The sequence below is a fragment of the Sylvia atricapilla genome, chromosome 1 (genome assembly GCF_009819655.1).
Source record: "Sylvia atricapilla isolate bSylAtr1 chromosome 1, bSylAtr1.pri, whole genome shotgun sequence".
Classification (NCBI taxonomy): Eukaryota; Metazoa; Chordata; class Aves; order Passeriformes; family Sylviidae; genus Sylvia; species Sylvia atricapilla.
The window spans coordinates 10,332,104-10,359,904 of record NC_089140.1 but is presented as its reverse complement, the minus strand read 5'-3'; the positions used below and the strand labels follow the sequence as shown (position 1 = coordinate 10,359,904).

General features: G+C 42.0%; 1 protein-coding gene across 5 annotated transcripts in view; it reads left to right on the top strand.

Moving 5' to 3' along the window:
• The first annotated feature begins 271 nt into the window (after positions 1-271).
• Positions 272-27,801, top strand: part of DIP2C (disco interacting protein 2 homolog C) — a 308,123-nt gene continuing 280,593 nt past the window's right edge. For all 5 annotated transcript variants that reach the window (XM_066314645.1, XM_066314638.1, XM_066314623.1 and 2 more), the window contains exon 1: positions 272-738. In XM_066314645.1, coding sequence (XP_066170742.1) covers positions 654-738 — 85 coding nt within the window. In that variant the 5' untranslated portion in view covers positions 272-653. The remainder of the gene's footprint in view (positions 739-27,801) is intronic.

Genomic DNA, 27,801 nt, shown 5'->3' with positions numbered 1-27,801 from the left:
TCCCCACACCCCTCACACACCCCTCACTCCCCTCACTCCCGCACTCCCCACGCCCCTCTCTCCCGCGGAGCGGCGGCCCGGGGGCGCGCGGGGCGGGCGGGGCGGCCCGAGCAGCGCGGGGCGCCCCCTGCGGGCGGCGCTGGGGCGGCGCGGTCACGTGGATGTGACAGCGGCAGTGCCCGGCCAGCCCCAGTCGCGGCAGCGGCACCGCAGCGCCAGCGCCGCCGCCAGCCCGAGCCGGGCGGGGACAGCGGGGCCGGGGCCGGGGCGAGGCCAGGGGGAGCCGCCGCCGCGGTGCCGGGCGGCGGCGGGCGGGGGGGGTGGGCCGGGCGGCGGCGGCGAGGAGCCGATGCGGAGCGATCGCGGGCGGGCGGCGGGAGCGGCCATGGCGGGGCCCCGCTGAAGGAGGCGGCGAAGGAGGAGGAGGAGGAGAGGGGAGGAGAGGAGAAACCTCCGCATTCCCTCCCTCCGCGCCCCGTCCCCCCGCGCGGACCGCCCGCCCGCCCGCCTCCCCCTGCATGCCCGGCTGAGACCGCGGGGAGGACTCAGCCACCCGCCGCGGCCCCGCCGCCTTCCCGCGCCCCGCCAGCCGCGGACAAAGGGGGAGAGCGGGCAGCCAGAGGAGGGGAGAGCCCCGTCCCCGCCGCACGAGCATGGCGGACCGCAGCCTGGAGAGCGTGTCCCTGCCGCTGGAGGTGCGGGCCCGGCTGGCCGAGCTGGAGCTGGAGCTCTCCGAAGGTAAAGGCGCGGCGGGGCGGGCGGCGGTGGGCGCGGGCGGCGCGGCGGCGGCGCGGCACCCCCGGCCCGCTCCCCCATCGCACACCCTCCGCCCTGCGGCCCTGCGGTGCCGGCCCCGGCCCCGTGGCGCCCGGGGGGGCTCCCCTGACGGTCCCTGCCGCTGTCGGGGGACCCCGGCGCGGGGGTTTTGTTCTACCTGCGACCCCCCGCGCTCCGCCGCGGCGCGGGCGGGGGCGGCAGGGGGCTCTGGCGGCGGGGCTTGGCCGCGCACGCGGTGGTGCGGGAGCTGGAAAAATCCGTGGGGATGGCTTGGAGGGGCTCCTGCCCTGCCAGGGAAACGCGGCTTCACGGAAACGTGCCGTGTACCTGCCCGACCCCGCTGTGGCCGCATCGAGAGACTCCCACGGAGTCCACGCAGCATGTGTGTGTCGGCTGCAACAAAACACCCCCCGATAAGGTCGTTGTGGACAATACCAGTCAGGTCACTCAGATGAAACGATATATATGTATATATTTAATTGCGGGATTTTTAGGGTTTTTTGTAATGTATCATGGGAAGCTCGTGGTGGCTTGTTGGCGTGGTTGGTTGTGATGCTCCGGCGGTCCCTGGGCTGGAAGGCGCACACGCAGCCCGAGCTGTTGCCGTGGCAGGGAGGATGAGCAGGAGCCCCAGCCCGCCCTCCGCTCCTCAGCCCCGCTCCGCTCCCCGCTTCCATGTGTGCCAGCGCCGGGCTGGGAGCGACGGGCAGGCGGCGAGGGGTCCCTGTCAGTGTCCTCGCTGCTGGGCCCTGAGCCACCAGAGCCGTGGAGATGGTTTTAGTGTATCAGATGTAATCGGTGTCTCCCGGAAGAAGAGAGTGGGCAATATTCATATGTACTGATGCTAGCGTTGGCTCTTTCCTGAAAGGCAAATCTGCTATTAGCTGCCTCCTCTCTCTTTTTTTAAATAATGCCCCCCAAATATCAGGGTTCGTTTACCACCAAGAGGCTACAGCACTTCGTAGAAGGGACAAATGAGCCAGCGTGTCCTAAATTAGTTATTGGAAGCGGTCAATATATTGAGCTGTCTGTCTGTCTTCTGTCTTTTTGTAACGGTTTGTAAGGGCTCCGAGCCAGAAAGTAAAATGCGCTGGAGCCAGTTTCATCAGTAGGGAGGAGCTGATGTTGACATTGTATTTTCCTTTTAACGCTTTGAGGGTGAAGAGAATGAGCTACTGAGATTGCTTGTGGCTCTCATTTCTGTGCCTCCCCCTCCCTGATGGTGCCCTGAAAACTTGAAGTAAGAGGAGTTCAATACAGTATTGCCTTTCTGTGATGCTGCCAGTCCATTTGCCCTCGTCTGTGGTAGTGAGAGTGGGAAGAGCTGTTTGTATCATGGTACATGTAATATTGCTTTATGCAGAAAATGCTTCTTGGTGTGTGTCACATCATTGTCTACACACCAATGAGATACTAATTAAAACATCTGTTAGAAAATGCTTACAAAAAAACCTGAAATCAAACTGTCAATAGACCGTCAATAAATATGCTAATGCAGTGTACCAAAGTTGTAATACAGTTTTATGGTGCAGTTTCTGTTGCTGTAAGCATATTCCAAGGAAGCTCTGAGGAAGTGAGACATGGTTTGAAATTGGGCATCTGTATCTGCACTGCTGTAACTTCCCTGCAGCTAGCTCTGGAATGAGTTTAGGCCACTGACAATATCTTTCTTTATATGCCACTGGCGTTACACCCAGAAGATGGGGTGGCTCATGTGTTCTCACTGTGGCAGCCTAAATGAGGATCAGTTGGAATTGGGAAGCAGGTAAAGAGCAGGCAATATCACATTTTCAGTGTCTTCCCCCAGGCTGCTCTTGGTGTGTTCTTAGTCAAGTACATGACAGTGTTCAGTGCTCAGAAAATGAAATAATTTACTGTTTAAAGCTCCTATCTTTATCCATGCAACTCCTGGCCTGTTCCCAAAATTAGTCCCTAGGGAGAGTGGGATCAGTAATTTGTACAGTTTTATTGTGCTGTAGAAGTCTGCTGGTACTCTGGCCACGCTGCTCCTGAGTTAAATGGTTTTCAAGGCAACTCTGTCTCTTTACACCCTGAACATGCAGTACCTTATGCCTGTGCTTTGCTTGGCCATAATGAGCCAGTCCACTGCCTTCATTCACTGAAATACACTCATGCAAATACAGCAAAGTTCATGTGATTGTGGTTTTAACATGTGTTCTGCTCATGATGTGTTAGGGTGTCTCTGCTGCCTTTGTGAAGCAGGAGACTTTGGGAGGCAATAGACTTTAATGTGTTTGGGTCTCATTGATAACGCTGGGAGCAGAGTGACTGCTGTAATTTATGCCCCTTTTCAAAGTGCTCTCCCAAGTCAGACTTCCTAGGAAGATGTTTTCTCGAATGCTGCATTTCTGAAACATTGTATTTGTTGTATTGTTTGGGTGTGAGTTTTTTATTTCTGAGTGCTGTGGGTCTTAGAGCTGCTCCCTGTACCCAAGCCATGTGGTTCTCTGTGCCAAGACCTGCTATGGACAGTGCAGCTTTAGGAACAGTTTCTGAAAGAGAGCTGCTGCTTCGTGGGAAACAGAGGAGCACCAGCAGGATTACTGCGTGGTTATTCTTCAGCTTTGAGCTAAAGTTGTCTCCTTCCTAGCTCTAGGAAGTGTGATAGCGTGGGTCCTACCCACACAGTGCATCTCAAAACTGATCATAAAATAGCTGGTGTCCCTGTGCCCAGACCTGGTTACTGTGCCACTGGTACAGCAGGCACTCTGCAGGTGTTGTAATCACATTCTTCACTGGAAGTCGTCATCACACATTTCAGTTTGGCCAGGGTATTTTCCCCACCCCCTGTAGCCAAATCCTGAGTTCCTTGTTCAGCTGTGCACTGGCATAGCCTCCCTGGCAGCAGAGAAGTGGCAGGGCAGCCTTGGGAAGTGTCTGCTGGGCAGGTGGCATGTGCTTTATAAACCATAGAGTGAAATGCTGCTTTTGTCTTGTCTTTTTTTTTCGGCAGCTGTGCATTGCTTGTTTGTTGAAAGGGAGGAGTAAGGTCGGAAGGCATTTAATGGTGTTCTAGCAAAGTTTCTCTCTGTGACAATCCTAACCTGTTGGTTACTGTAGGCAAGCCACATGCTTTCCACCTCCCCTTTGCTGTGGTCTGAATGGACTTTTTTTGGTTTAAACATAGCTATTTGAAAGGTACTGTGGATGCCAATGAGAATAACCATTTTGGAGTTTGTTAGTTTCGTTAGTATGACTTGGAAGGTGAAGATCAGCCAGACTCAGGAATGCTTAGCAGGTTCCTCCGTGTCTGTGTGCAGGTTGCCTGCCCCACACGGGGAGTGAATGCCGGAGGTAGCTGGCACTCTGAAGAGTGTTGAGAGTGATGTGGTGGCATGTAGTGTTATAGTCAGCCTAAGGCATCAACAGCACACTTCTTGTTGGTGTTTTCACTTCGTTTTGGGAAGGGGATATTGCTTCTATGTTTCTCAGGACGCAGCAGCCCAACAGCACTTTCAATTTTTTAAATATTGGAAGATGTGGTGTCATCCTTGGTTCCAGATATTCTGGAGACATTTTTTACTGTGTGTTTGGGTGAACATGCCTGATGCTGGTATGTTATGTATATGTTCTTTGACACTCTGGTAGTTTCCCTGAGCTGCTAAACCTTGCATTGCTCAGAAGTAGCCCTTCTAGGCTGATGCAATCAACATGTCACTCTGCAGTAGCTGTTCTTCAGGGCTGCTTAGGATTTTACGAGGTTTTAGTTTTCTAACGATGTATAAAATTGTACTGGGTGGAAATAGATGAATCATCCTGTTTTTTAGAATAGCTTGAGGGTTGTTAACTGAAGAACTGATTAAATAAAACCAGGAGTCCTGAAATGTGCTGTCTTATTAAAAAAAAAACAAACAAAAAAAACCCCCACCAAAACCCAACAAACATTCTACAACCCCTTCATTCTTAAAAACACTTGAGAATTAAAAAAATGCCCCCTCCCCCTTTTCTCATTTTGCCCTCAATTTAAGGGTATACAAGGTTAAGTTGCCTTTCCAATTATTTAATAAACCAAAATTAATTGGGCAAAGATGCTCTATATTTCTTCCAGTATTTTATCCAACTGTCAGATAACATAACAGAAACACTTAAAGCACCACAGGACACCACATGGAAAATATGAAAACCATCCTGTTTAGAAACTATTCTCCCTATATTCCATGCTATACTTCCAGTCGTCTTCCATTTTAAACTTATGAGGCATAGCAGGTTTCTTTTTTTGAAACTCTCAACTTTTCTCCAAAAAGCACTTTCAAAAAAAGCCTCAGAAGATCTCTAATAAGTGATTACTTATCCCCAAAGGCACTGGATGTGCAGTCACCTAATTAATTTTGTCCTCTGCTTTCATTGTATTGACTGGCTCAATTATATTTGGTAATATTACTTGGGCTGATTGAGTCACTTTCTGGCCAGGTTTATTATTTTATTAGGTATAAGTTATGTCTTTTGTTGTCTGCATGTAGTTGCTGGTTTGTGATCAGAGATGTGTAGTTAACTCCTCTTGTTTTTATTTTTCCCTAACACTTGCCAGCTGACTTCACTTCCAGAGAGGTTTTAAAGTGTGAAAATTTCAATAAGTAGCACACCTCTGTGATTTGGGACACAGAGTCATCCTTTTAATTCACTCCTTGAGAGAGAGTGCTCTGCTCAGAAAGTGAGTATCACCTGTGCAATGACAGAGTGTTAATACTTCCTGAGTTTAGGTGAGAAATGAACCAAGAAATTCAACACTCGCATTTGCTTCTTGTTTTTTGAGCTGTGAGGGTGAAGTTGGCTGATGTTTTCAGTTATTTTTTCTGGTGGAGAGAGGACTAATCTACTCAAAATACATAAAGCTGAAATTTTTATGTAAGTTACACGGAAGACTAGGGCTTTAAGAAAATGTACTGGGTATCATGGAAATTATATAATCAAGAGCACTGTCAACAGAAACCTTTCTTTGTAAGATAAGTTCCTCTCATCAGCTATTTTGTTTCTCTGATGATGTTCAAGTTGGAGAGGGACAATAACTTGATTATTTTAAAGCAGGTTCAATTCATTCATGAGTTAACCATTTGTATTGTAACGCACTGAAATTTGAAGGATTTCTTCTTTTTTTATTATTTATTTACCTTCTTCACTATGCTGTTTGGACTTAAGGGCTTCAAATGAGTATCAAAAGAATTCTCTGCCACTTCTTCAGTAGAAGTGCATGGTAATGCCTTGTAAAACAGACTATGCAAATCTCCAGGATGTTCCCAGAACAGCTGTCCTGAAGGCATGCTGTAAATATACCTTTATTGCCAGCTGATGTTGAGCAGCATTCATGCCCAAGGGTTACACTTAATAGATCATTCAGATGATCTTTACTGTATTACACAACTGACATACTCGAAACACTTTTCCCAAGGATGTGTGAAAGTTGCCGAGGGGGTGTCAGTTTTATAGGCAAAGCAGGGAGTAAACAGTGTATTTCTAAGGAGAACACACGCTGCGAGGAGCTGCCCTTTGCAGCTTCAGGGTATGTCTGCGTGGCTGTGCTGCACAGAGCAGGGAGCAGGAGCCAGCACTGCTTCCCCTTGCCAAACCTGTGTGCTCTATGGCTCTGAGTCAACGTGCTGCCTTTCCCTGGAAGGGTGTTGACCTGCCTTGGTTAATCCATCAGAGGGGGAATGCAGTCATTCTGATTCCAGCAAACCAAGTATCCTTTGGTATTGGAGGAACTCAGGTTTAGCACACCTCTTTCCTTTGTGGTTAATTTCTCTCGAGGGAAAGTGCTTTCATGCTGTCTAAAAGCAGAGATAATAAACTAATTTTTGATATGGGATCTGGATTGGGAGCGGCAAAAAGATCATCATTTCTCTGAAGGGATACCAGCAGATTCCTTTAGCTCTTCCTAGCTCAGAGTGGATGTTTGTGGTATGGTACACAGAATCCTAAATGTACCATAGCTCTCCTATACTTAAAAATGCATTGACTGTGTTTTAATTTTTTAAGAGGCTATTTGTATAACGCGTCAAGCAGGACATATAATTTTTTAAAAATAACTGCTTTAATTCCCCAGCAACTGTCAGACAAGATGAGTCACTGCAGTATAAGAATTCACCACAGCGCATCACAGATTTGACACAAACTCTTAATCCATGTAAAATTATGCATGTATATTCCCCTATCTTCCCAGTGGGTGAGCTTCAATTTTGCCAAACTCATGATGATCCCATTCTGCCTTCTTTCCTCCCCCGCCTCCTTTTTTTCCCCCTTTTCTTCTTGAGGACCTCCTTGCAGTCAGTAGCCCCAGCGTGGAGTCTGGATGCAGCAGTCTTTTCCTGGCTTGGGAAGAGCCTTTCCTGATTGTTAACCATAGCTCCTGCGTCTCTCCTTGACTGTGGTGGTGCCGGGGCATTTCCAAAACATGAGTGGTCTCTGCAGAGTTCTGGTCTTTCCTTGTATTACTAGGGTAAACACGCACTAAAAGATGGGAACTGGTTTTATTTAACTCCACTTGGTGCAGCACATTGGGAAATTGCTCATTTTAGACCTGTGTAAATATTTTTTTTCCCACCCTAGTAGTCTTAGCTAGGGCATCTATTTGCTAGCCAGTATTATTTATTACTAGGATTAAGTATAACTTTCAAACAGTGTAAAACGTATTGGGGCCACCATCACACTCTGCAATAAAACAGCAGCTATGGGAGTAGAAATACTTAAAGCAATACAGCTTGAGACAGATGCTGGGAAGACCATGGCCATGGCTTTAGCTGGAGCCTCTTGCCACAGAAGAGGAGGTTTCTGCCTGAAAGCCATGTGAAATCCTACCAGGGCACTCTGTGCATGGCTCTCAGAGCCATGGAGGGATGTACATGGCTCTCAGAGCCAGAGGATGGAGGGAGGTGTGCCAGAGTGCTTCTTGCAGTCCCTTTTTGGGGAGCAGAGTCATTTGCTGGTTCCTGGCAGTTTGGTACACACAGTCTGTTTGACACATAACCTGCAGTGCTTAGAGCTGTATCAAGTGCCAGGGTGTGGATAATTGCCACCTTATTTTACAACAGAAGTTAATGTTGAAAAGTATATGATGTTTCAGTGATCTCTTTTTAAGACTATTGTGTTAAGTGGTTGGATAACTAGAGAAAGGCTCTCATGAAGGATCTTGATGACTTGGAAGAGAAGATGTTTCCTCGTGACTTTTGAAGGGGCTGTTTGCTTTCCAAAAACTGAACCATACATATGCTATCATTTAGGATGCTTGAGGGGGTTTTTGCTTTTATGTGTGTGACTGAGTCTGCAGAATGGTGGCAGTGGAGGGGACAGAGGAATTCTTCAAGTGTTGTCTGCGTATGTAAGTAGAAATGGATGTTAGGACTTGTTTGGTCCTTTATTTCTCTGGATCCAGAGTCGATATCTTCGAACTGTGACATCTGCAGTTTCTTCATGCAAATCTTGGCTTGATCTATATTTAAGATTAAAATATTGAAAAAAGATTTGTAAGTCTGGTCTGGTAGGATCTGCTCAGAAGCCAGGAAAATGTTTCTTAATGAACTCTGTAACAAATACTGAAGTGTAAGTAATAGGGCCTGACTTTTTACTGGTAGGCTGGTGGTTGAAAGTTTGCCTAGACCAGCAGAAGTTCAGAGACTTTTGGTTGGTGTAGAGACCTAAACAAAGTGTTCTGACACTCTTTTTCCTACTGTGTGGATGTCCATGTGTCCATAAACAGCCTGGCAAAATAGAGAGACCTTAGCAACAGTCTCCTCAGTGAAAGCAGCCCTGCACTATTCCATCTGTGTGGACCCTCCAGGAAGAGCTTTGTGGTATTAGCAGGTTGGCTACAGGGGTGTTGCATCTATTACTGCCATTTAATGAAAAAACAAACCATCCTGGTCTTTAGACTTTTCATATCACATTACAGAACAGTTCTGGAGTTGTACAGAAAATTTATTTCTGGTAATAGCAAATAATAAAACTTAACCTTTTTTTTTGAGGGGAATCCTTAATCATATTAACTCGTATTTTTCATTGTTATGAAAGGAGAATGAGCCAAATTTAGAATTTTGTGTGCCATGCCTCTTATCCTTATTGAAAGAAATATTTAAACAATCAAGTATTTTTGATGAATGTGTGAACAAATAAAAATATGATATTGTGGTGGCATGCAAGCAGTTCAAATTTAGTGTAGAATCTTGAAATAAAAGTTGTTTGAAATGCTAGACTTCTTTGGCAGATTTGGAGGATGAACAAACAACAGTTACCTAGTGAAATAGCAAAATGTAGAAATATCCCTGCTCTTTCCTGAGCGATGATAATGGCAAACCCCTTTGCTGAATTTGCTGGAAGAGCTGAGTTTCATTTGCCATATTTTTTTAGTTTGAGAAAATAATGAATACTTTCTTCAGTAGATGCTGTAAGTTTTCTGAGTGTTGTGAAGTGAGGGGTTAACCTTTTTTAGGAAAAAGTACTGTTGGACTGTGGAGTGATATGTATTTCTGAGAGGGAACATAACAGGCAGTACCTTTAATTTGCTCTACTTCAAATTGGCTCCATGTTGTAATAGAAAAGGTTGATTTGTTATGTTTAGCTACATCAATGGGACTATCAGTAGTTGTATTTTTTTTTTGTGATGATGAAAGAAGTCTTGCATTTTATGTTTATGAATTTTATGCTGTTAAAGTTTGGCACATTCCAGTCAAATGTTATATCTGTGTCTCTTGCAAATGCTGGCTTCAATCATTTGTGTATCCATACCAGAGGCTTGGGAGAATTGGACAAGCAGCTCAGGAGAGATCTGAAAGAGTGGCCAAGAGTAGAGGCATGGACATTGAGGATTAAAGCAATCTTAATAAAAATTGTTTACCAGGAGAAGGACTGGAGTTTATTTTGTTTGTTTGAGAAGTCTTCAGTTGGGGATGGCGGAATACTTCCTCATACTGCAGAGCATTAGCAGTCCAAAACACGGGAAGATTGAACTCCTAGGAATGGAAATTAGACAAATGGAGTTCGAAGATAAGACAGAAAATGTTAATAATGCTAGATAAACACTGGAACACTTGCATAGAAAGGAAGACTCAACAGCTTTCAAAAAAAACCTACCCACAAGTAGAACTGATGTCTGGCTCCTTTGGAAGACGTAATAAATGTAAGAAGTTTGTGTGTGTACATAGGTATGTAAACCACTGAAGCCACCCTTGACCAGAAATATACTGCTTTAAATACTTTGGTAGTGGCATTTTTAAATGTCTAATCCAATATTATGATATATGTTTTCCTGGTAACTCCAAAAGGCACTGCAACATCTTAGAATTTCAGGTTTAGTATGTTTTCAGTATTTTACTAGAGATGACTTGACATTTACTTGCAGTAGTAATTTGTTTTAAGTCAATATTGAACACTGTAAGGATGTGCATACATTACAGTTTGAGAGGGTATCAAAGGCAGCCTTTCTGATAATACTTGCTTAAATACTGGCTACTCATATATTTGCCTGTAGCTCAGGGGACTTCTGTGTAAGCAAGAAGTGGCAAAAAAATAACATTTTTAAAAGCTTCCTTAAAGTTTATTGTACTTTGCTTAATCATTGGTTTTTATGTAAGGATGTTGTTGATTGTAATAATTTGAAGACAAAATAAGAAAATACTCACTTTCTCTGAAGATTAATCCTTCCTGCATCCTATGCCCAAGGTTGCTTTTGCTGTGATGTCTTTGCTTTTGCCTCAGTGGCTGACTGTGGTAACTTGTATTTGCTCTTCATTGCAGTGATAGGTTAAGGGTGTAGGAGCAGCAGAAGTGACTCTGTGCCTTTGTGCTGCCATCTGAATGTCTGTGAAAACAGTTTTGTTTATTGGGAATTTCACAAAGCTGGTGTCTTTGACCTCCAGCAGTCACTTCTGGAACAAGGTGAAACAGAGAACATATTCCTTTGTTTGCAGTGGGAGAATATGTTTGTTGTTTTGCTTCACCCAGACACTGCTTTTCTTCCTGAGCACAATAATGCTGTGTCTGGTATTGTCTGCTGGTGGTAATTCTGAGGAAGATGAGGGCTCCTGGCAAGTTTGATATTTCTTCCTTGGCTTTGAAGGTCAGCCTCCTGTCTGTTTTTTGTTCTACCAAAGATGCTGCGTGGCCAAGCAAGGTGATTGGGATCACCTTGGGAAAAATGAGGAAGCTGTGTGTGTGGGATGCTTTGAGCCAGAAATAGCCACAGCAATGTTAAATTTCATCTTTGACTGCTGGACCTCTCAGAGACATTCATTGACTTGTGGTAACCTGGTTCACAAGAGTTTTCTATCCATAGGATACCTTTCAAACAAGTATAGGAAGCCTGGACTCTTTCTCATCAGTTCCAGTTTCTCTCTCCTGAGAGGAGTCCCGGCTGGTTAATCTACCAACTCTTTGTACTTTTGAAGAAATACTCTGGGCTCTTTCCTGTCCTGAAGATCATGCAGAAACCCCAGCATCTCTGAAACATAAAATCCTCTTACTGTGTGGTGCTGTTTGTTATTTCTAGGTGGTGCTCTGGCTTTGACTGACCTGCAAAGTGCTTTTCTGTGTATTTTGGTAAGATAATATCACCTGCAATGTTATGTCTATTGCATATCATTCAAAATGTGAAATTGTACATGTATGTTTCTTCAAATGCACATTGGCTGTTAAGTGTTGTAATTGGTTACTTCTGGTAAATAACAAATACAGTTTCAGATTTGACTTTCTTTATGAGTCATTCTGGTGCAGGATATATACTAGAAATACCACCAGGCCTCAGCTGCCAGCTTGATCCCTTGTGCCTTCTTCAGACCAAAGCAAATTGAGTATCTAGGACTAGATTAGACTGAAATCGGGAAGAAAAAGCCGACTGTTCTTTAAAGTGAGCTTTTTAACCATGAACAGCTTTGTGTTCTGGATTTTATGTGGTTTTTTTTACTCTGTCATAAATCTGCTCTAACTCAGACAACCCAAAGAAGTCTCCCCTGATGTTTTCCTAGAGTAAAAGGTTCTTTTGCTGATGGGGATTTTGTAAAAAGTGATAGTTGGAAAATGGTAGCCAGTAGATGCTACCTAAATGTCTTACTTAAGTATTAGTGAAACATGTTGTGCCCTTCCTCAAAAATTGCTCACATAGTTGAATTAGAGTTAAGAGAGGATAAAGGATCTAAGTGGCCACATCCTTCTGAAATACCATGGCACCTGTTCTTCTCCAGGCTCCTTTTGAGAAGATTGTATGACTGTTGTCATGGACTGGGTTACCCCCTTCACTGGTTTCTGCATTCCATCCCTGAGCCCAGCACGGACAGTAAAGCAGCCACACCTCATGGAGTTGGGCTCCTAGGAGAGTACAGTAGGAATTACAATAAATTTACAATAGGAATTACAGTTGAAAGGTGACTGAACTCTCTCCAAAATTGCAGTATGGAAAGACTTTCACTGTAAAAGCTGAAGCTTCCTTTTCAAGGAGGGAATATAAGTTTTTCCAAAACAAATGCTTGTATTTATTTTTTCACTCAGAATGAAGTCCAGCTCACCTAAAAATAAATGGCTAAAGCTATGCTGGCATCAGAACTGCACTAATGGGTGTGCTTCCCTTAAAGCTAGGTCTGTGAATAGTCAGAAGCAGTCTGTGATATTTAAGGATCTGTGCTAGGGTGTATAGCAGAAAGAAAGTGATACTTTTCCTTCGCTTTGTGTGTAGTCGTTGGTGGTACTAAGAGAACATTTTGCATTTGAGACAGAGCATTTACTTATATGGAGCAATGGGCCATGATGTGCTCCCAGTAGAAAGATGGGGACTTCTCTCAGGACTGGGAAACCAGTCCATATTTAGAGAAGTTGTTACCCATTTGCTGGAAGGAACACATTATCACAAAAGCTCTGTAGCATTTCTGGTCCTTTGGAACATGGTTGGTATCACCTGTTTTTGTGTGACAGAAAGCCAGCATATGTGCCTTGTACTTTCATTTTTAGCTTATTTTCACCTCTCTGTTTTTCCCCCATTGTTAAATATCTGACTTTCTTCTCTCTAAAGCCGTTTGGCCGTGGTATGGCCTGTCAGGGTCATTCCACCATCCTGCCCCACCTTCCTTGGTCATCTCTTTCCACCACGACTTGAACAGTAGACTTGGTGCAGGATAATCACGTAGGTAATTCATGTGATGCCCCCTTTTGCAATCGCTTCTTTTTTTCACATGTGAAGGATTGCTCTTGAAGCATGTCTGGGCCAACATGTTGCAAATTGAAATCTTTTATTCTTAAATTGATTTCAAATAAATTTTTGTCTTGGAGTAACAAACTTGTTAACTGCTGAAACTTACAGTTTGTAGAGACTCTAGCTGAGTTATGTATTCTGTTAGTTATGCTTGATGTTTACTTTTTTGCTTATTGTTGTTTAGTTCTACTTTGTCATGTTTGCTTAGAGCTAGATTAGGGTGTCCTCCATGCAGTGTGAGGCATTTATGAAAAATGTGCATGTTAAATTTCTTGAAATCTGATCTGGAGCTAAGTCATGGCATCTATTTTCCATCTAAAAATGCATTTCTCTTAATTATATCCCCATTCAGTGTGGGTTTTTTTTTTCCCTCAATTCATGTGAAACCCACACTAAACAAAAATACAGCTAATAGAGCCTAAAATTATAAAGGAACTACTTGCAAAGAGTTGGCAATGCTGTCTACATGATGAAATTTAAATTGTTCAGGTATAGAGCATGGATTAGAAACTGTATCTTCAAATCATCGTTGCATATTTATGAGTGCACCTGTTATATAAGCAGTGGAAAGTGCTGAGATTCCTCCAGCCCTCTGCCACCGCAGGCAAGGTGAAGAAAAACCAAGATCGTTTGTCAGTTTAAGTCTTTCAAATCCAAAGTGGAGCCTTATCTGCCTAATAGCCTAATACCAGAGGAAGATACTGTTTGTGTTCAGCAGGGCTGCATTCATGTGACTGTCAGGGGCTGAATTACTGCTCTCAGTGCTATATAAAGATTCCTGCTCCCACCCTGCCCCTCCCCAGCACTGTCATTTAGCACAATGTGCAGCATGGCTGTAAAACATCCCTGACATACTGAAGCGTGTCTCCTTTCACACTTGTATGTGGAAAAGAAGAAGAGAAATAAAGGGCCCTCTTCTTGGCTTCTGTTAACTTCCTAGCTGTGGAGGGTTCAGTGCCAGCTGGGGCAGAGTCATGTTACTCGCACCTATTTCCCAGCACCAGGCCTATATTGAGAAGAGTTGGATTGTGTGGTTGCTGTATCCTGCACCTCTTCTCTGCTCAGTGCGAGTGCTATGCCCAGTTTAGCCTCTGGTGTTAACATGAGTACCCACAAAATGCAGCTTCCTGGGGAGCCAGACTTGGAACAGCAGGGCTGAGGGTTAATACACCGTGTGGTGTGAAGCTGGATTTTAAAAGTCCTTTTCATTGTCACTGCTGCCTTGTTGCTGTTGCAGGTGGGTTATGGTTTCACTGGTGTCTTGGTTTGCAAACAAAAAACCCCCAAAGAAACAAGAAAACAAGAAAAGGAAGAAAACCTTATAGAGTCTTTTGGGTTTTTTTTTTTTTCCTTCTCCTGAGTAAGTTTCTTTTTGCAGCACCTAAAGTTGGATCAATTCAACAGTCTGCTATAAAGTGCAACTTCAGAAATAACTGCATCCTGCTGAGAACAGGCCTCTGAACAGTATGCATGGAGAAAAAGATGGATGCACTGGGGAGGGGTGGATGTATAGAAACATCTAAATCCAGTTTTTCTGCTGAATACAATAATTTATATAACTACACTGAATGCAAGGAAAACATTTTGTTACTGTGAGGCACTATTACAGCTTGCACAGGGTGGTTGTGGACTCCCTATCCTTTGAGATGCTCAGAAGCTGTCTGGACGTGGTTCTGGGTAACCTGTTCTAGGTGGCCCTGCTTGAGAGGGAGTTGGAGAAGGTGACCTCTAGAGGCTCCTTCCAACCTCAGCCATTCTGTGGTACCCCCCTAAATTTCCGCTCTTTCTCTGTTAAGTAATTTTGTGCTTCCCGGCACATTTCTTGTGGGTCACACACTGTATGTGGTGATTGGAATGGCACACTTGGCCTGTCCTGCAGTGAGTCCATGCCTGAGATCTGCACCAAGTTTAAAAATTTTGGATGTAATTATGCTTAGTGCACTTTAGTGATAGTCAGCAAAAATATGCCACATGGGAGGTGAAGCACAGTGCATTAAACTGGTATTTGATTCTGAAATTGTTTCCCTTAAAATAATGTTGCTGGTTTTTGTATGCAAAACTTGATAATGACAGTGAATTTACATCTTATGTAAATGAACTAGAATCCAAGCATGGGTAAGGGTGCTTATGATGATTTTAATACTGTCATTATGATCATCACTCAGGTATATGACTGTCAATTAAACAGTTCCTGTTTTTTTTCTGTATGATGGAAGTATATGCTTGTTTATCTCTGTGGAAAAGTATTTCCTTTGGTTCTGTCAGGAGCAGGGAAATGAGCAGAACTGAATGGCTTTGAAAATAATTTTGTTCAATTACTTATTAACACCAATTTTAGATATGAAAATACCTTGAATGTTGATGAGATATTCTCTTTTTTTATTGTTTTGAGAGTAGTATGCAACTGTAATCACACAGTTAAATAGTGCATAATTTTTCAAAGTTTCACACCAGTAATGCAATAATGAGTCTCCCTGGCAGAGCTAGAAATCAATCACCAATACTTTGGCATTGTAGAACAACCCACAGTAAGCCTCCTTATGAAAGTGACTCGATGCTGTGGTCCTCAGATGAATGTTTGGCCTCACACTATTAATACTTTCTCAGCCACCAGGCTTTCTTTTCCTCTCTATAAAAAGCAAAACTGGACTGTGTTTTTTGGAGTATGAACACAGCTTTCAAATATGGAAGAACTCCCATATCTGCATTGTCTCCTGACTGTTCAGTGAGCAGCTGGACATAGCTTTTGTGAGAGAAAGTTATGTAGAGTATGGCCCCAGTTCAGCAAGGCATTTTAGGTATGTGCTTCAGTCTCATTGATATTGCCAGTTTAACTTAAACCAAATTGTCACACATGGAGCGAGCATATTTGTCTTCTGCATGGAAAAAAAACCATTGTTGGCATCTTCATTGCTTGCTTAAAAAAGAGAGTCAGTGTTACATCAAGGGATCAACAGTCTTTCTTTTGGATTACTGAGTAAATGGAAAGGGATCTTCAAGCATTTTTTGTTTAAATAATGCTTCACTATGTGTTTAAGGTCATGTCATTAGGAAAAAGAATAGAACTGACCATACCTGTGTTTGCTTTTCTGTATTTCCTCAGTGCTTTATTGCATTTGCAACAAAGAGTAGCTCTGTGAGAGTGTGTTTCAGCTGAAGAATTCCATCATACAATACCTGTTGTGGTGAAGGACACATTCAGTAGTTTGTCAGAAGACGTGTCATGGACAGAGACCTCCCGTCTGCAGCCAAATGTGTGCCATCACCTTAAAATCCCAAGGCAGGTCCTTGCTTACGAGAAAGTGAAGAAACAAGGGAATACAATGATTGCCTTTCCTCCTGAAAACAAATTGATCTAAGCATCATCTTCTGGAAAACGTTTTGAAGCTGTTTCTCTTTACCTTTTCCTGCAAGGCAAGAATCATGAGGAAGCAAGGAAAAATTGCTCCAGCCTTGCACTTCCTGCTTTTTCTAGTATTGCCTTAAAAGAAGTGGTTCATAGACCAGTTAGTGTCATCACCAGCCACAGACAAAAATGTCTATCTCCTGATTTCCAAGGCTGGGTTTGCAGCTCAGGGTTGTGAGAAATCTGGACCCAACAGGGTAATTTCCTGAAGACTGTATTCAAGCCATTCTCTTGTGGGAAAAAGAGGCACTTGAGGGATGGGTGAGAAGATATGTTTAATTTCTTCACAGGATTTTCAAAATATCAAAAGAATGGGAGAGTCTGTGTCTCTGTCCTTTGACATTGTGTGTCAAAGGCATAAATTGCTTCTGTTTTAGGAATTTGAGAGTGTACAACACATGAGATAGAAGATTCTGTTCAGGACCATGTAACACATTTATGACTAGATTTTTATTTTTGTCTTCCTTTTACCATTCCTCATGATGTTTTCCTGGTGTGCTTGGAATCTATTGAACGTGGTCTGAAGCCTCATGGTTTTCCCAGTGAGTTGGTTTTGTTTTATTAAACTGTATGAAAATGTAGTTGATTCAAAGAGCTTCGTACTTTTGTGATATCCAACATTTATAGTGGTTTAGTCCTCTATTACTGTGTTTCATCAGATCTGGAGAACAGAAACTTTTGATTGTCTGTGTAGTAAAAGGAATGGTCTGCAAAGTCAAGTACACAGTTGTTTCTACCTACTGCTGCGGGGTGAGGAGGGTAAGAAGTTAGTCTGTCACTGATAGAATAACTAAAATTCAGACATAAAAATGTGAACAAGGACTATGTATTCCATTAAAGGCTAAATGTGACACATTAAGGAAGTTAAGAATTTAGCTGTGGAAACATCTCTTTAGGCAATGATTTATTTTCAGTGATATTTAAGGAAGTAGCTTTTGAAATGTAAAAACCCGTACACAGACGTCATTATTTTTGCAGGCAGTGTGTGCGTGTATGTAGGCATATTTAAAGATATAAAGGAATATACATTCATAGAAGGAGGGGAAGGAAAAACCTCACACACTGACTCCTCAAATGAGCAAATCTTCCCACTTAAGGGAATGCTATGGGAGGCAGCAGCTCCCTTAGGGATAGGCATGCGAAGTTACCCATTCTGAGTCATGGATTTTTCCACAGCTTTGTGGCTCAGATGTGCAAGCCCCTTCCCCACCATGCTCCCAATTCCTTAAATAGCAGCTGAGGTCAAGAAGGACAAGGGGCATATCACTGTCACTAGGAGGCCTTCTATATCACACCAGGGTATGCGGGGTGTCTTGATGCTCAGTCTCAGCTGTCTGGTGTAAGAAGATAATTTTAATCCCATTATATTTATTACTTCTCAGGAGTGTTTTGGCTTTTATACTGACTCACACTCTTTCAAAGGAGTCATCGATACTTTTGTTGTTAAACAGAAGACATCTTTATTACAGTTAGTTTTCTGATGTGTGTTTCTGTTCAGGTCACGTGAAATTAATTTCATGCTGCTCTTGCTGAATTTGCAACATTGTCTTTTGGCTTGGAACAATTAACCATTATGACCCTTGGTACCAGAAAATACACAGTCAATGAAGTAAAACTCTACTGTATATATCTTGAGGTTTCTTTAACGTGTTGTGCTTTTCCATTTGCAGTGTCTGGCTATCTGTAGGGGCTCTGGCTCTCACTGAAGCAAACTGAAGACTGGAGCAAATTCAGACCCGTATAATTGGTTGGGAGAATAATGAGAGAGGGAAGATCAGTTTGGCAGACAGGGACACAGACATAAAGAAGGTTTTTGGGTTGGAAGCAAAAAGCTTTGATGAAATCCAAAGCTGTCTCTAAGACTTGCCCAGCAGCTTGAGGCAGAGGTGGATGCTGCTTCTGAGCCAGAGTCCTTCCTCTGTCCTTGGGCTGGTGGCTGGAGGTGCGTGCTCAGACCTCCCATCAGTGGCAGAAGCAATGCTGTGCTCTTCTCAGAGCCTCAGCAGGGCAGGCAGCAAAGCTGCAGTGGGTTCACATCCAAGAGCAGCTCAGTTTGCTGATGCCCATGATCAGTTCTGAAACATCTCTAGATGAGTATGTGCTCTTAAAGTTAAGTCTCCAACTGACATGTCAATAAGTGCTCCAGAATATAAATAATATATACCAAGAGGTCAAGACATTGAGCAGTGATTATTCCCCATCCCCCTTTTTTTTCGTTCTGTAATATCTCAAGGATTCATAAGTTGATAGCTATTTTGTTTGAATTTTTCTTTCAGGTCATAAGAAATTCAAATGTCTACTGATCACAGACATGAAAAAGTTCTCCTTGTATTTCCTACCTTGGGTCTAATGTCTTGTGGATGAACTACAGTTCTTCTTAGATGCCATTCTTTCCTGTGCTGCAGGAAAAACTGTACTTTGTTTCCAGATGTTAGTTCTGCAGTGGTGATTCATCTTTAGGTTTGGAACAATCTCTTATGTTTGGGAAACTAATACTGTATATGGGTTCTTAAAAAAGTATTAGATTCAGACATGAAGTTATGTATTATTGACAAACCTCAAGTTGATACAACACAGTATATTGAGGTTGGATACCATTATACTTTAAGAAAAGGAATTGCTACTCTGGGAGCACTCTTCTACCACATAAAGCCAAGAAACAAGTGTTACATCTTTCTTTACAGTCTAGTATAAAAAGCTGTGGGGCGTTTTATTGTGGATTGTCCTGTGAAAAACTGACTGGACTGGAAATTGCACTGTGACATTCACGTAGAAGAATTTTTTAGCGGAATAGTATTATAAAGCTGTGCAACTCTGGATTATTTTATTTGCATATTTAAATGTGCAGGCACAGACATAGTTGCATAGGACATTTTATTATGGGCTTAAGTCATATTGAAACCAATTAGAGCTGAAACACGTGCTTAGAAGTGAGCATATACTTGGGGCTTGTGTGGTTAAGGATTCTGCTGTCCAGGGATAGAACTAGAAGAAGAAAACATCCAAAAGGGCATGTAAAAAGAAAGTATGCCTAAATAATCCAAAAAGAGTTCAACTGATGATGTAGGGGATTCAGTATGAGAAAGACTATAGGAGACATCTCAGCCATTTCGGGAGACTACACTGTGTTCAGCATTTTTTGTTCCAGTAGAAGTGAACATGAAACCTCCTGCTGCTGCTATTTTTAATCTCCACAATCTTTGCAGTATTGACGTGTTATTGAGTTCTTTAGCCTCAAAGACTTTCACATCTGGAATAAATTTGTTCAATTTTTAAAATCATCTAGACAACACTTGATTACAATGCTGTAGTATTGCACACTGCAAGAGGAGTCCTAAAGAGGGAATAAGCTTGATGGTCCTTTAAATACTTTTCTTCTACTGGACTTAATGCTTCCACTTTTAAAGCTGGATAAATAGAATTCTGGATGTGGCTGTAGCTTTTAAAAATGTTCTTTTAATAGGCAGGAACTGCAGTCTTGGAAACACATGTTTCTTCTTATTCCCTCCTGCCCTTTTTATATATCTGGCACAGGCAATGAAGGAAAAACAGTAATAGTGTCCAGTGGACAACGGGAAAAACACAACATTGGAACATTTCATCAGTGAAGCAGCAGCAAGCATCTGTTCTTCAGCACCAAGGCTTTGTTTGCCTTCAGACAGGCTGTGTTGTTCAGTGGGATTCCCTCAGGTGGCATTGCCCTGGCCACTGCACTGTCCCCGTGCAAGTGGGTGGAGCTGAGACAGCTGAGGATGTGTCTGGTACCCAACTGTGCCAGTGCTTAGGTCTGTACCTTCATTACTGTCGTGATTGATTTGCTGCACTGTGAATGGAAGGACCTGCTGGCACACATTCACTCCTGCCACGTTTGCTGTGGCTTTTCGTGGCTACAGCCAGAGGGAAACAGTGGCAGCTGGATCCCAGCAGGAATGAGAGCGTGTCTCTGCAATTAAACTTTACCAAAAAAAGATGCAACGGGATAGGAAATGTTTGGGTTGGTGTTCCAGGATACTTATTTGACTTTCCCACTCTGTTCCTCTGGGATTTTAAAGCCTGTCTCTAGTGTAAAAATAATTTTGGGGTTTATTTTTTCATGTTGGGTATATAATATTGGGAAAAAAAAGGTTGATTTTCAAGGTTTAATTGTGGTATTTTGTCACACGGCTTTTTCATGGCTCAGAAGCATCTAGTGTTTGTGGCCTTTAGATTTTTTTTTTCTGTTAATAAAAAAACCCCAACCCTCACTGGAGTTTTGAGCATATTGACAAGGATGATGAAGGATAGTTCAGAATTTGGAGGCAGCCAATGAGATGTCCACATAAGCCAGCTATGAGAAATTAATATCTGAAGATCAGGGATCACTTTACACAAACAGCATTTGATTTTAGTTGCAAAGCTCAGGCTGGCCTTATATGTGCAGTATACACCTAAGCAATTCTTTAGACCACCTTCCTCACATTTCCTAGAAATTATCTATTTAACAGATGGGTAAGACACAGTAAAATAACCTTACCTTGAGATGTGGAGGTTTCAGGTGTTGATATTCACACTTTTTGAAGTAAGGAGAGGGAGCATCACACAAGGGATTGCTGCAGCCTCTGCTGAGTGCTGTGTGGTGCCAGTGCAGAGTTTATGAGCCTGTGGTTGGTGACCTGGCATGAAGGTGACTGCTTGGCTTCCTTATGAGGAGAGGTCATTAGTGAGTAGCAGGAAGAAGAAAATAGAACTGACAGAAAAATAGTTTCTGAATTGAAAGCATCTGGTTTTAATCAGAGATGCTAATAAATACTTTTTCTTAGTTTTTACATCCTGTATTTTGGTCAATTTTTTTCCCCTTTTTTTTTTCCATGAGCTGATGTCATCACTGGATCACCATGCAGTTTTAAGCACTATTGCTTTTGATTGCATCATAGTGTTAAAACTTTTCAGTTTTGGCTCAGTATATCTATGTTAGAACTGTATGCAGATGACCCATTTGAATGAAATCTTGTAAATTTTAAGCAATGTAGATTGTAGAACCAAAAACAAGTTGGATCAAGCTGTTTGTGACTTCAGTGGATTGTCTTTTAGAATTTCATGCTTATATTGAGTGTATTTCTGAAGTCATGGGAATATGGGGGGCATCAGTAGGGTATGGAAAACTACTGATTAAAAAAGGTTGTCTCTTTTTTTTAATCTTTATTTCCTGTTTCCTCTCTTGTCACATCTCTGAAAATACATGAAATAAGTCCCTTTTAGACCATATTCTTGTATACTTACCTCTCAGAGGGTAAAGTTATGCTCAGAGGGAAGGAAGGAATTGATTCAGATATGTAACTAACAATGTAAGTTTGCTATCAAGAAGGTATAAAGTCTTATTTACAACTGTTTAAAACAAAATAATAACCAGAGTTATCTGTAAATGGCAGTAACAACTGTCATAAAAAGGTACAGTAATTCCATATTTAAGATTTTTTTTGTTGAAGTCTTTTAATCTGAGAAGTAATAGTGTTAACATTTGTGGATATTTAAAATATTTCTTGTTTCATAACACTGATGCATTCCTCAGCCTTAGTAATGTGTGTCCCATCTTAAAAAAGTGAGCTTGACTCCCACAGTACTTCAGAGTAACTGGACCCCAGCTACTGGTGTCAATGAGATTTTGTAGTACCTGAAAATACTCAGGCTAGCATTTGTATTTTCAGTAAGACCAAAAAGGGGAGGGGCAAAGGCAACATTGGAAGTTCAGTTATGTCAGGAAATTTGTGAAAGAGGGTATTGATATTGCTGCTTACCATTTCTTCTGTCCCTTGACCTACATTATTTAAGAAAATGCTCCCTTATGAGCTTTTGTTAATGTGTAAGAAGGGCAGTATTAATGATAAATAAAATAAAGGTTGTCCTAAATATGGATGCTTTTTTCTTAATCAAAACATTTTAGCAAACATAGTATTTTCTGTCTTAGCAAAATGAAAAACAAACAACAGTGGAAAAGCATGCCTGATTTCTATTCTTGTCCTGAATTTATATGGATTTGCTGAATTAATCTAACAACATTTGTTCATGTTGGATCTCAGTGTAGAAGACTGGTTTTTTTGGCTCTGTTGCTTCTTCTAAATGGGTGCCACTTAGTGCAACAATGTGCCTAATGGAGTCTAATTCTGTGATCTGCAGTTTTGGGGGTTTATTATTATTAATGTGTGGTTTCAATGTTCTGGATATTTGTTTTTTATGAATTGTTACAGTTTACTTTGTAAGATGATAAATAAAGTTAATAATTAACTGTGTTCTGCCAAGATTTTATGTGTGTTTTGGTTTTGGTTGAGTGACAAACTAAGCAGCCCCCAAGTATATCCCTGAGTTTTCTTTTGCTGTTCCAGCCCTAGGTGGGTGGGGTTGCCTCTTGTGCATTTTGGTGGTATCATGCCACATCAGTGAATATCCTTGTGCCACATCTACTTCCATGAACTGGCAAAAATGTCTTCCATGTGTACAAAAATAATGCAACATTAAAAAATATCTTTGAAGCAATGGCACTGTTAAGAACAGTGTGTATCCTGATATTTGTTCAATGTTTCTCATTAATTCTTAGCTCATCCTGTGTGGATATCATCCTGGAATGAAAATTGTAGGCCTGGCTGTGATGCTGGAAATGTAAGTTAGTTAATTGGCCATAAAGACCATAGAAACAATATCGTCAGATGACATAACCCCAAATCTCATTAAATCACTTACATCTTGCAAAGGAATGCTCTTACCACATATTAATTTTCAGTGGTCAGTGTTTCTTTTTGGGTTTGAAATAGTGCATTGTGTTGCAGAAAACAGTGTCACACAGTATCAGGCCAGAAATACAGATGTAAAAAAAATATTATTAACATTGATGTTTTCTGCACTGGTTCTGAGCAACATTATCTTCCTTTGGATTTTCTATAAAGATCTGCTGTGACAGCATTTCATATCATCCTTTCTATTTCAGTACATCTTCAAAATCAAAATGGTATTAGAGATGCACCTTCTACCTTCTATGTTGGTATTTTCCCTTCCTGTATAGATTACTGCTTAGGGCATATCCACAGAGTAAATTTAGCTGTGTCCTCTGCTCACAGCCACAGGATTAAATGTCAGTGTTCTAACTGGCATTGTTTTGATGCAGAAAGTATCGAAGTTATTCTTGAATTCATTGGAAGAGCATTCTGCCTGCACGTCCAGCACCAATGGGAGAATTTCAGTACCTTCTGCATCTGCTCACTCATGTTGGAACTGCAAGGTTTAATGGAATGATCCCTAAAATTTGGGGTTAGCTGGCATTCTTTGGTGTTTCCTGTAAGTCCTTTTTAGTCAAAGATGATTGACTTGTGGAAAGTGTGAATCTGCTTGTTTATATTTAAAAAAAAAATCACATTATTAAGAATTTTAACAGCACACATGCTCATTTTATCAGTTTCATCTTCAAAACCAACACAGCCTAGAAGCTTAATGTGATTTGAACATTTTTGGACATAGTGTAGGCTCTGCAAACTGAATATAAAAGGTGCCTAAGGGTTTTGGAGTCACCTGGCTGAGACCAGTCAGAAGGGTCTGATCCCTTGGATGCATGACTGCACCTCTGAGCATGAACAGGGCTTTGCTGCAGGCATGAGGGTGTCCTGACATCACATCTGGGCCATTCGTCGTGGATTTCACGTGACTGTCCTTGTGAAAACCTGCTACTGCAGTAGCACTGTTGGCCACCCACGGAGGGCACTTGGGTACAGAGAGCTTGGGATACCTACACCCGTTTGCCACCTTATGTGGAGTGTTGATAAGGTCTTTGGGAATGGTTGGCTGGGGAGCCAGGGTTTGAGATTGAATGTTTCCATGAGCTACTACAACCCCCCCACACCTTCTGTTATTTTGCTCAGCATCCTTTTTCCTTAGAGAGCAGCCATCCCACCCTGGAAGCACAGGCAGGCTCTTTGCCTGTCTGTAAAGGTGTGGGGTGACCCACGTGTGATGCTGTCTTAGCTGCAAAGAGCTGCTATTCTTGGTCCTGCTCCATGCCCTGTGGAGTTCTCTGCTCCCTAAATAACCACTGCACTTACTCGTAGTCTAGAGATGCAAAAAACCCCTTCAGAGTGCATAGGTAAACTGGCCTACATTGCCAGGAAATTGCTTACAGTGTGAAATGCTGTATTTATGTCACCCCAGCTAAAAGATTTGGTGCTTTTTATAAGGTTGCAATCAGTTTTATATGTCTTATTGATTTTAGAAGCCTTCTATTACTCCTTTGGCTTAAAAAGCTGTTTGAGCTTCAGATAATATATCTAGTTCACATTTGTGGATTTTCTTAGAAGAATTGAGAGGTATGAGGGAAATTTTAATTGTGTTTTTAAATTATATCATATTCATACTTTAAATCCAGGGCTGTTGGATACAAATTAATATTGTAGATAAATGGTAACTTATTGCAAACCACTTCTAAACCAATTGAACAGCAATGTCTGTTTTCAGTCTTACTCCAAATGTATTATGATCTGATGACTTGAGAAATGGAGACTGAAGGTGATCCAATATTGCAAATACTTTATATCAACAGGAAGCTTAAGAAGGTGCTGATTTTGTCTAGTGTGAAACAGAATCAGATGTCAAATTGTCCTATTGCTAGATATTACCTCTGGATATGTGAGGAAATGATGTGGTTGCTCTTTCCTTACTCTTCGTATGGTAGCTCAATGTGAAGCTTTCAAAATTTGTGTAGTGGAGCCTGACCTATTTTTCTTTCATTATTCTTGTTGGGTGCATCCTCGGTTTTGATGAGTGCAAGGCTCAGTCACAAATAACATGGCATGATGTAAATATATCCTGTATCCCTTCAGGACAAGATTTATAGACCACATTTTCTCAAGTGAAACTTCTGAGGGAGTCTTAGCTCAGACAAAGTCAAGGCAAACGTTTGATCTGTTCCCTTGGAGCCTGGGTTCAGTCCCAGAGGTGAGGTGGGTATCAGCAGAGGGATGGGGGTGGTTCCATCCTCGCCAGGTTTACTGCTGCTTGCACAGACGTTTCTCCCCAGCAGCCTGGGAGCCTTGCAGGGCTCTGTGTGCACTATGATGTGTCGTTCAGCACCAGTGTTGTTCAAATTCAAGAGCATTTGCTCATGATAGAGCACGAGTATTGCTAAATCTCAGCTGAATATTCTAGAAAAGTGAGTGTTCATTTAACAAAATGTCAATTTCTTCGACACTCGGACACTCAGAGCAAATGCTTGCTTGTTTGATTATCAATTTTTAATCAAGTCAAAACATCAAAATCACAGAAGCATATCAATGTTAGAATATCACTGGATGGATTATTATTCTAGTGATGTTTTTCATGCTGCCTTATCGTACAGACAGAATTATAATGCATTTGTTTGTGAGCATGAATACATTATCAGCACTGGTATGTCTCTCTCTGCTTGCTCATTCTGTATTTTTACTCCAGGGTTTAAACTGCTGAGGAGACTTAAGCATTATTATGAACATATTACAGATTTCAGTCTCCAAACATCAGTTACAGTAAATGTCTGCTACTGAGCATGAAGACAAAGCCTTGAAATTTCTTTTTCTCCCTTTTTTTTTTTTTTTTTTCCCTTAAAATTACTAGATCTAAAAAAATCTATCCTTCCCTGGATTGGCTGCCTGGTTGCTGGCATGGCCTTCTCTGTCAGTAAGGACTGGAACTGTGTCAGTGGGTAGCTTGTGCCTTGGCTCATAAGTAGCTTAACAACTCCTAACGAGTGGCTATTAGTAGGCAGATTGAGTGATGTGAATAAAATCATGCTGAAAGGTAAAATAAAAGCCCTTGAAATATGCAATAGAAGTAGTTAAGTAATATGCCTTTGATATCACTGATGATGTTATTAGTCTTAAAAAAGTCTTGCTAAGATGATTTTGGAAAGTGCTAAATACACATTTAGAAAAATAAAGGCAGAGCAGAACTTTGCAGTACAAGTTCCAGCTGTTCCTTTTTGTTATGACATGCTTTTTGGCCAGATGGAGATTGTGACCTTACTGTTTGTTAAGTAGTATGTAGCTCCTCTTTTTTATGTAGTGTGACTAGTTTTTTAATACCATGGATTTTTAGCAGTGATCATTGAAGTGGTGGTGGAAATGATGTGTGTACCTGCTGCATAAATACATACCGTCAATTAATTATGAGTGCAGAATCATTTGTATGGAGAAAGGAAATGTTAAGTAAAATAAAAGTAAATTTATAATTAACATGCTATAAACTTCTGTCTGTTACACTGCAAGGAGGTGTGCAGCTTCTGAATAGTGTTGTAGCTTTCTTTTGCAATTGGCTGTCCACAATTGCAAAAGAAAATGGAAATCCTATATTGCTTAGAGTAGTATTTCACAGACTGTCTGCCTCCTCAGCACGTGAACAACACAGCACAATGTTGTACAATAAATACGAACAATATAAAGGTAATTGGAGCAGACACCTAATAAAAGAGAAAACTTGTAAAATAGGCTCTACAGCAGTCTGAAACTGTATCCATATTCAGAAGGGGGTTGGAAAACTTAAAACTGCGGCCGAGTGCCAGGCTTTGCTTGACACTGTAGTTGTCACAGGAAGCTCAAGATCTGTTTATAGGGTAGTTTATAGCTTGTACTGCTTTTAAAAGCTGCAGGGGAGAAAAGAGTTAATGTCTTGAAAAATTATTTATGGCCTTTTCTTTGTGACTTTCTCACTTCCAGGAAACAAAGCTTTAAACAAAGACAAGCTGTTGAAGGATGCTCTAGATCCTCGCTAATAACAAGGGCCTTGCTATTGCTTCTTAATAGATTACCTAATTCTAATATATCTAATATCTAATATCTCACTCTCTTCTTTTCACTTCATTATTGTGTGTGGAACTTAACAGGGAGTAGTTCATCATGGCTGCAGTGAGGTGTGGAGAGCAGCTACAGTCACAGTGCTGTTGTTCGAGGGCTGCACAAGTACCAGCTCCTGTTCTGAAGGGCCCAGAGCAAACAGGCAGCAGAGGGATGTGTCTGCAGTGGGAACAGAAACTAAAATCGAGGACTGATTTCCTTGCTGACCTGTTACTCTGTGAGTGCTTGTTGGTTGCCAGATTCCCTGCTGTCCCATCAGCTTGGAGGCTGTCCTCCAGGAATCATGAATGTGCTCTGCACAACGTGCCTGACTCTTCCCATCACAGCCTTTTTCACAGGCTTTGGCCAATGCTGGTAGTGAGCTGACATCCCTCCTTTTCCCATGTTCCTCTTATTTTCCTCTGGTGCCCTGGACAGAGCCACTCTGGTGCTGGGAAGGCTCTTCTCAGGTACAGACCCAGGCCTCTGCTGTGAAGAATGGAGGAACTGCTTAGAAATCCCACTGGGTATCATTTGGTAAGAAAGCAAATGCTATTTTATATTTACTGCCAGGCTTTAACCTGTAGGGTACTTCTTCCCAACCTTTGCCA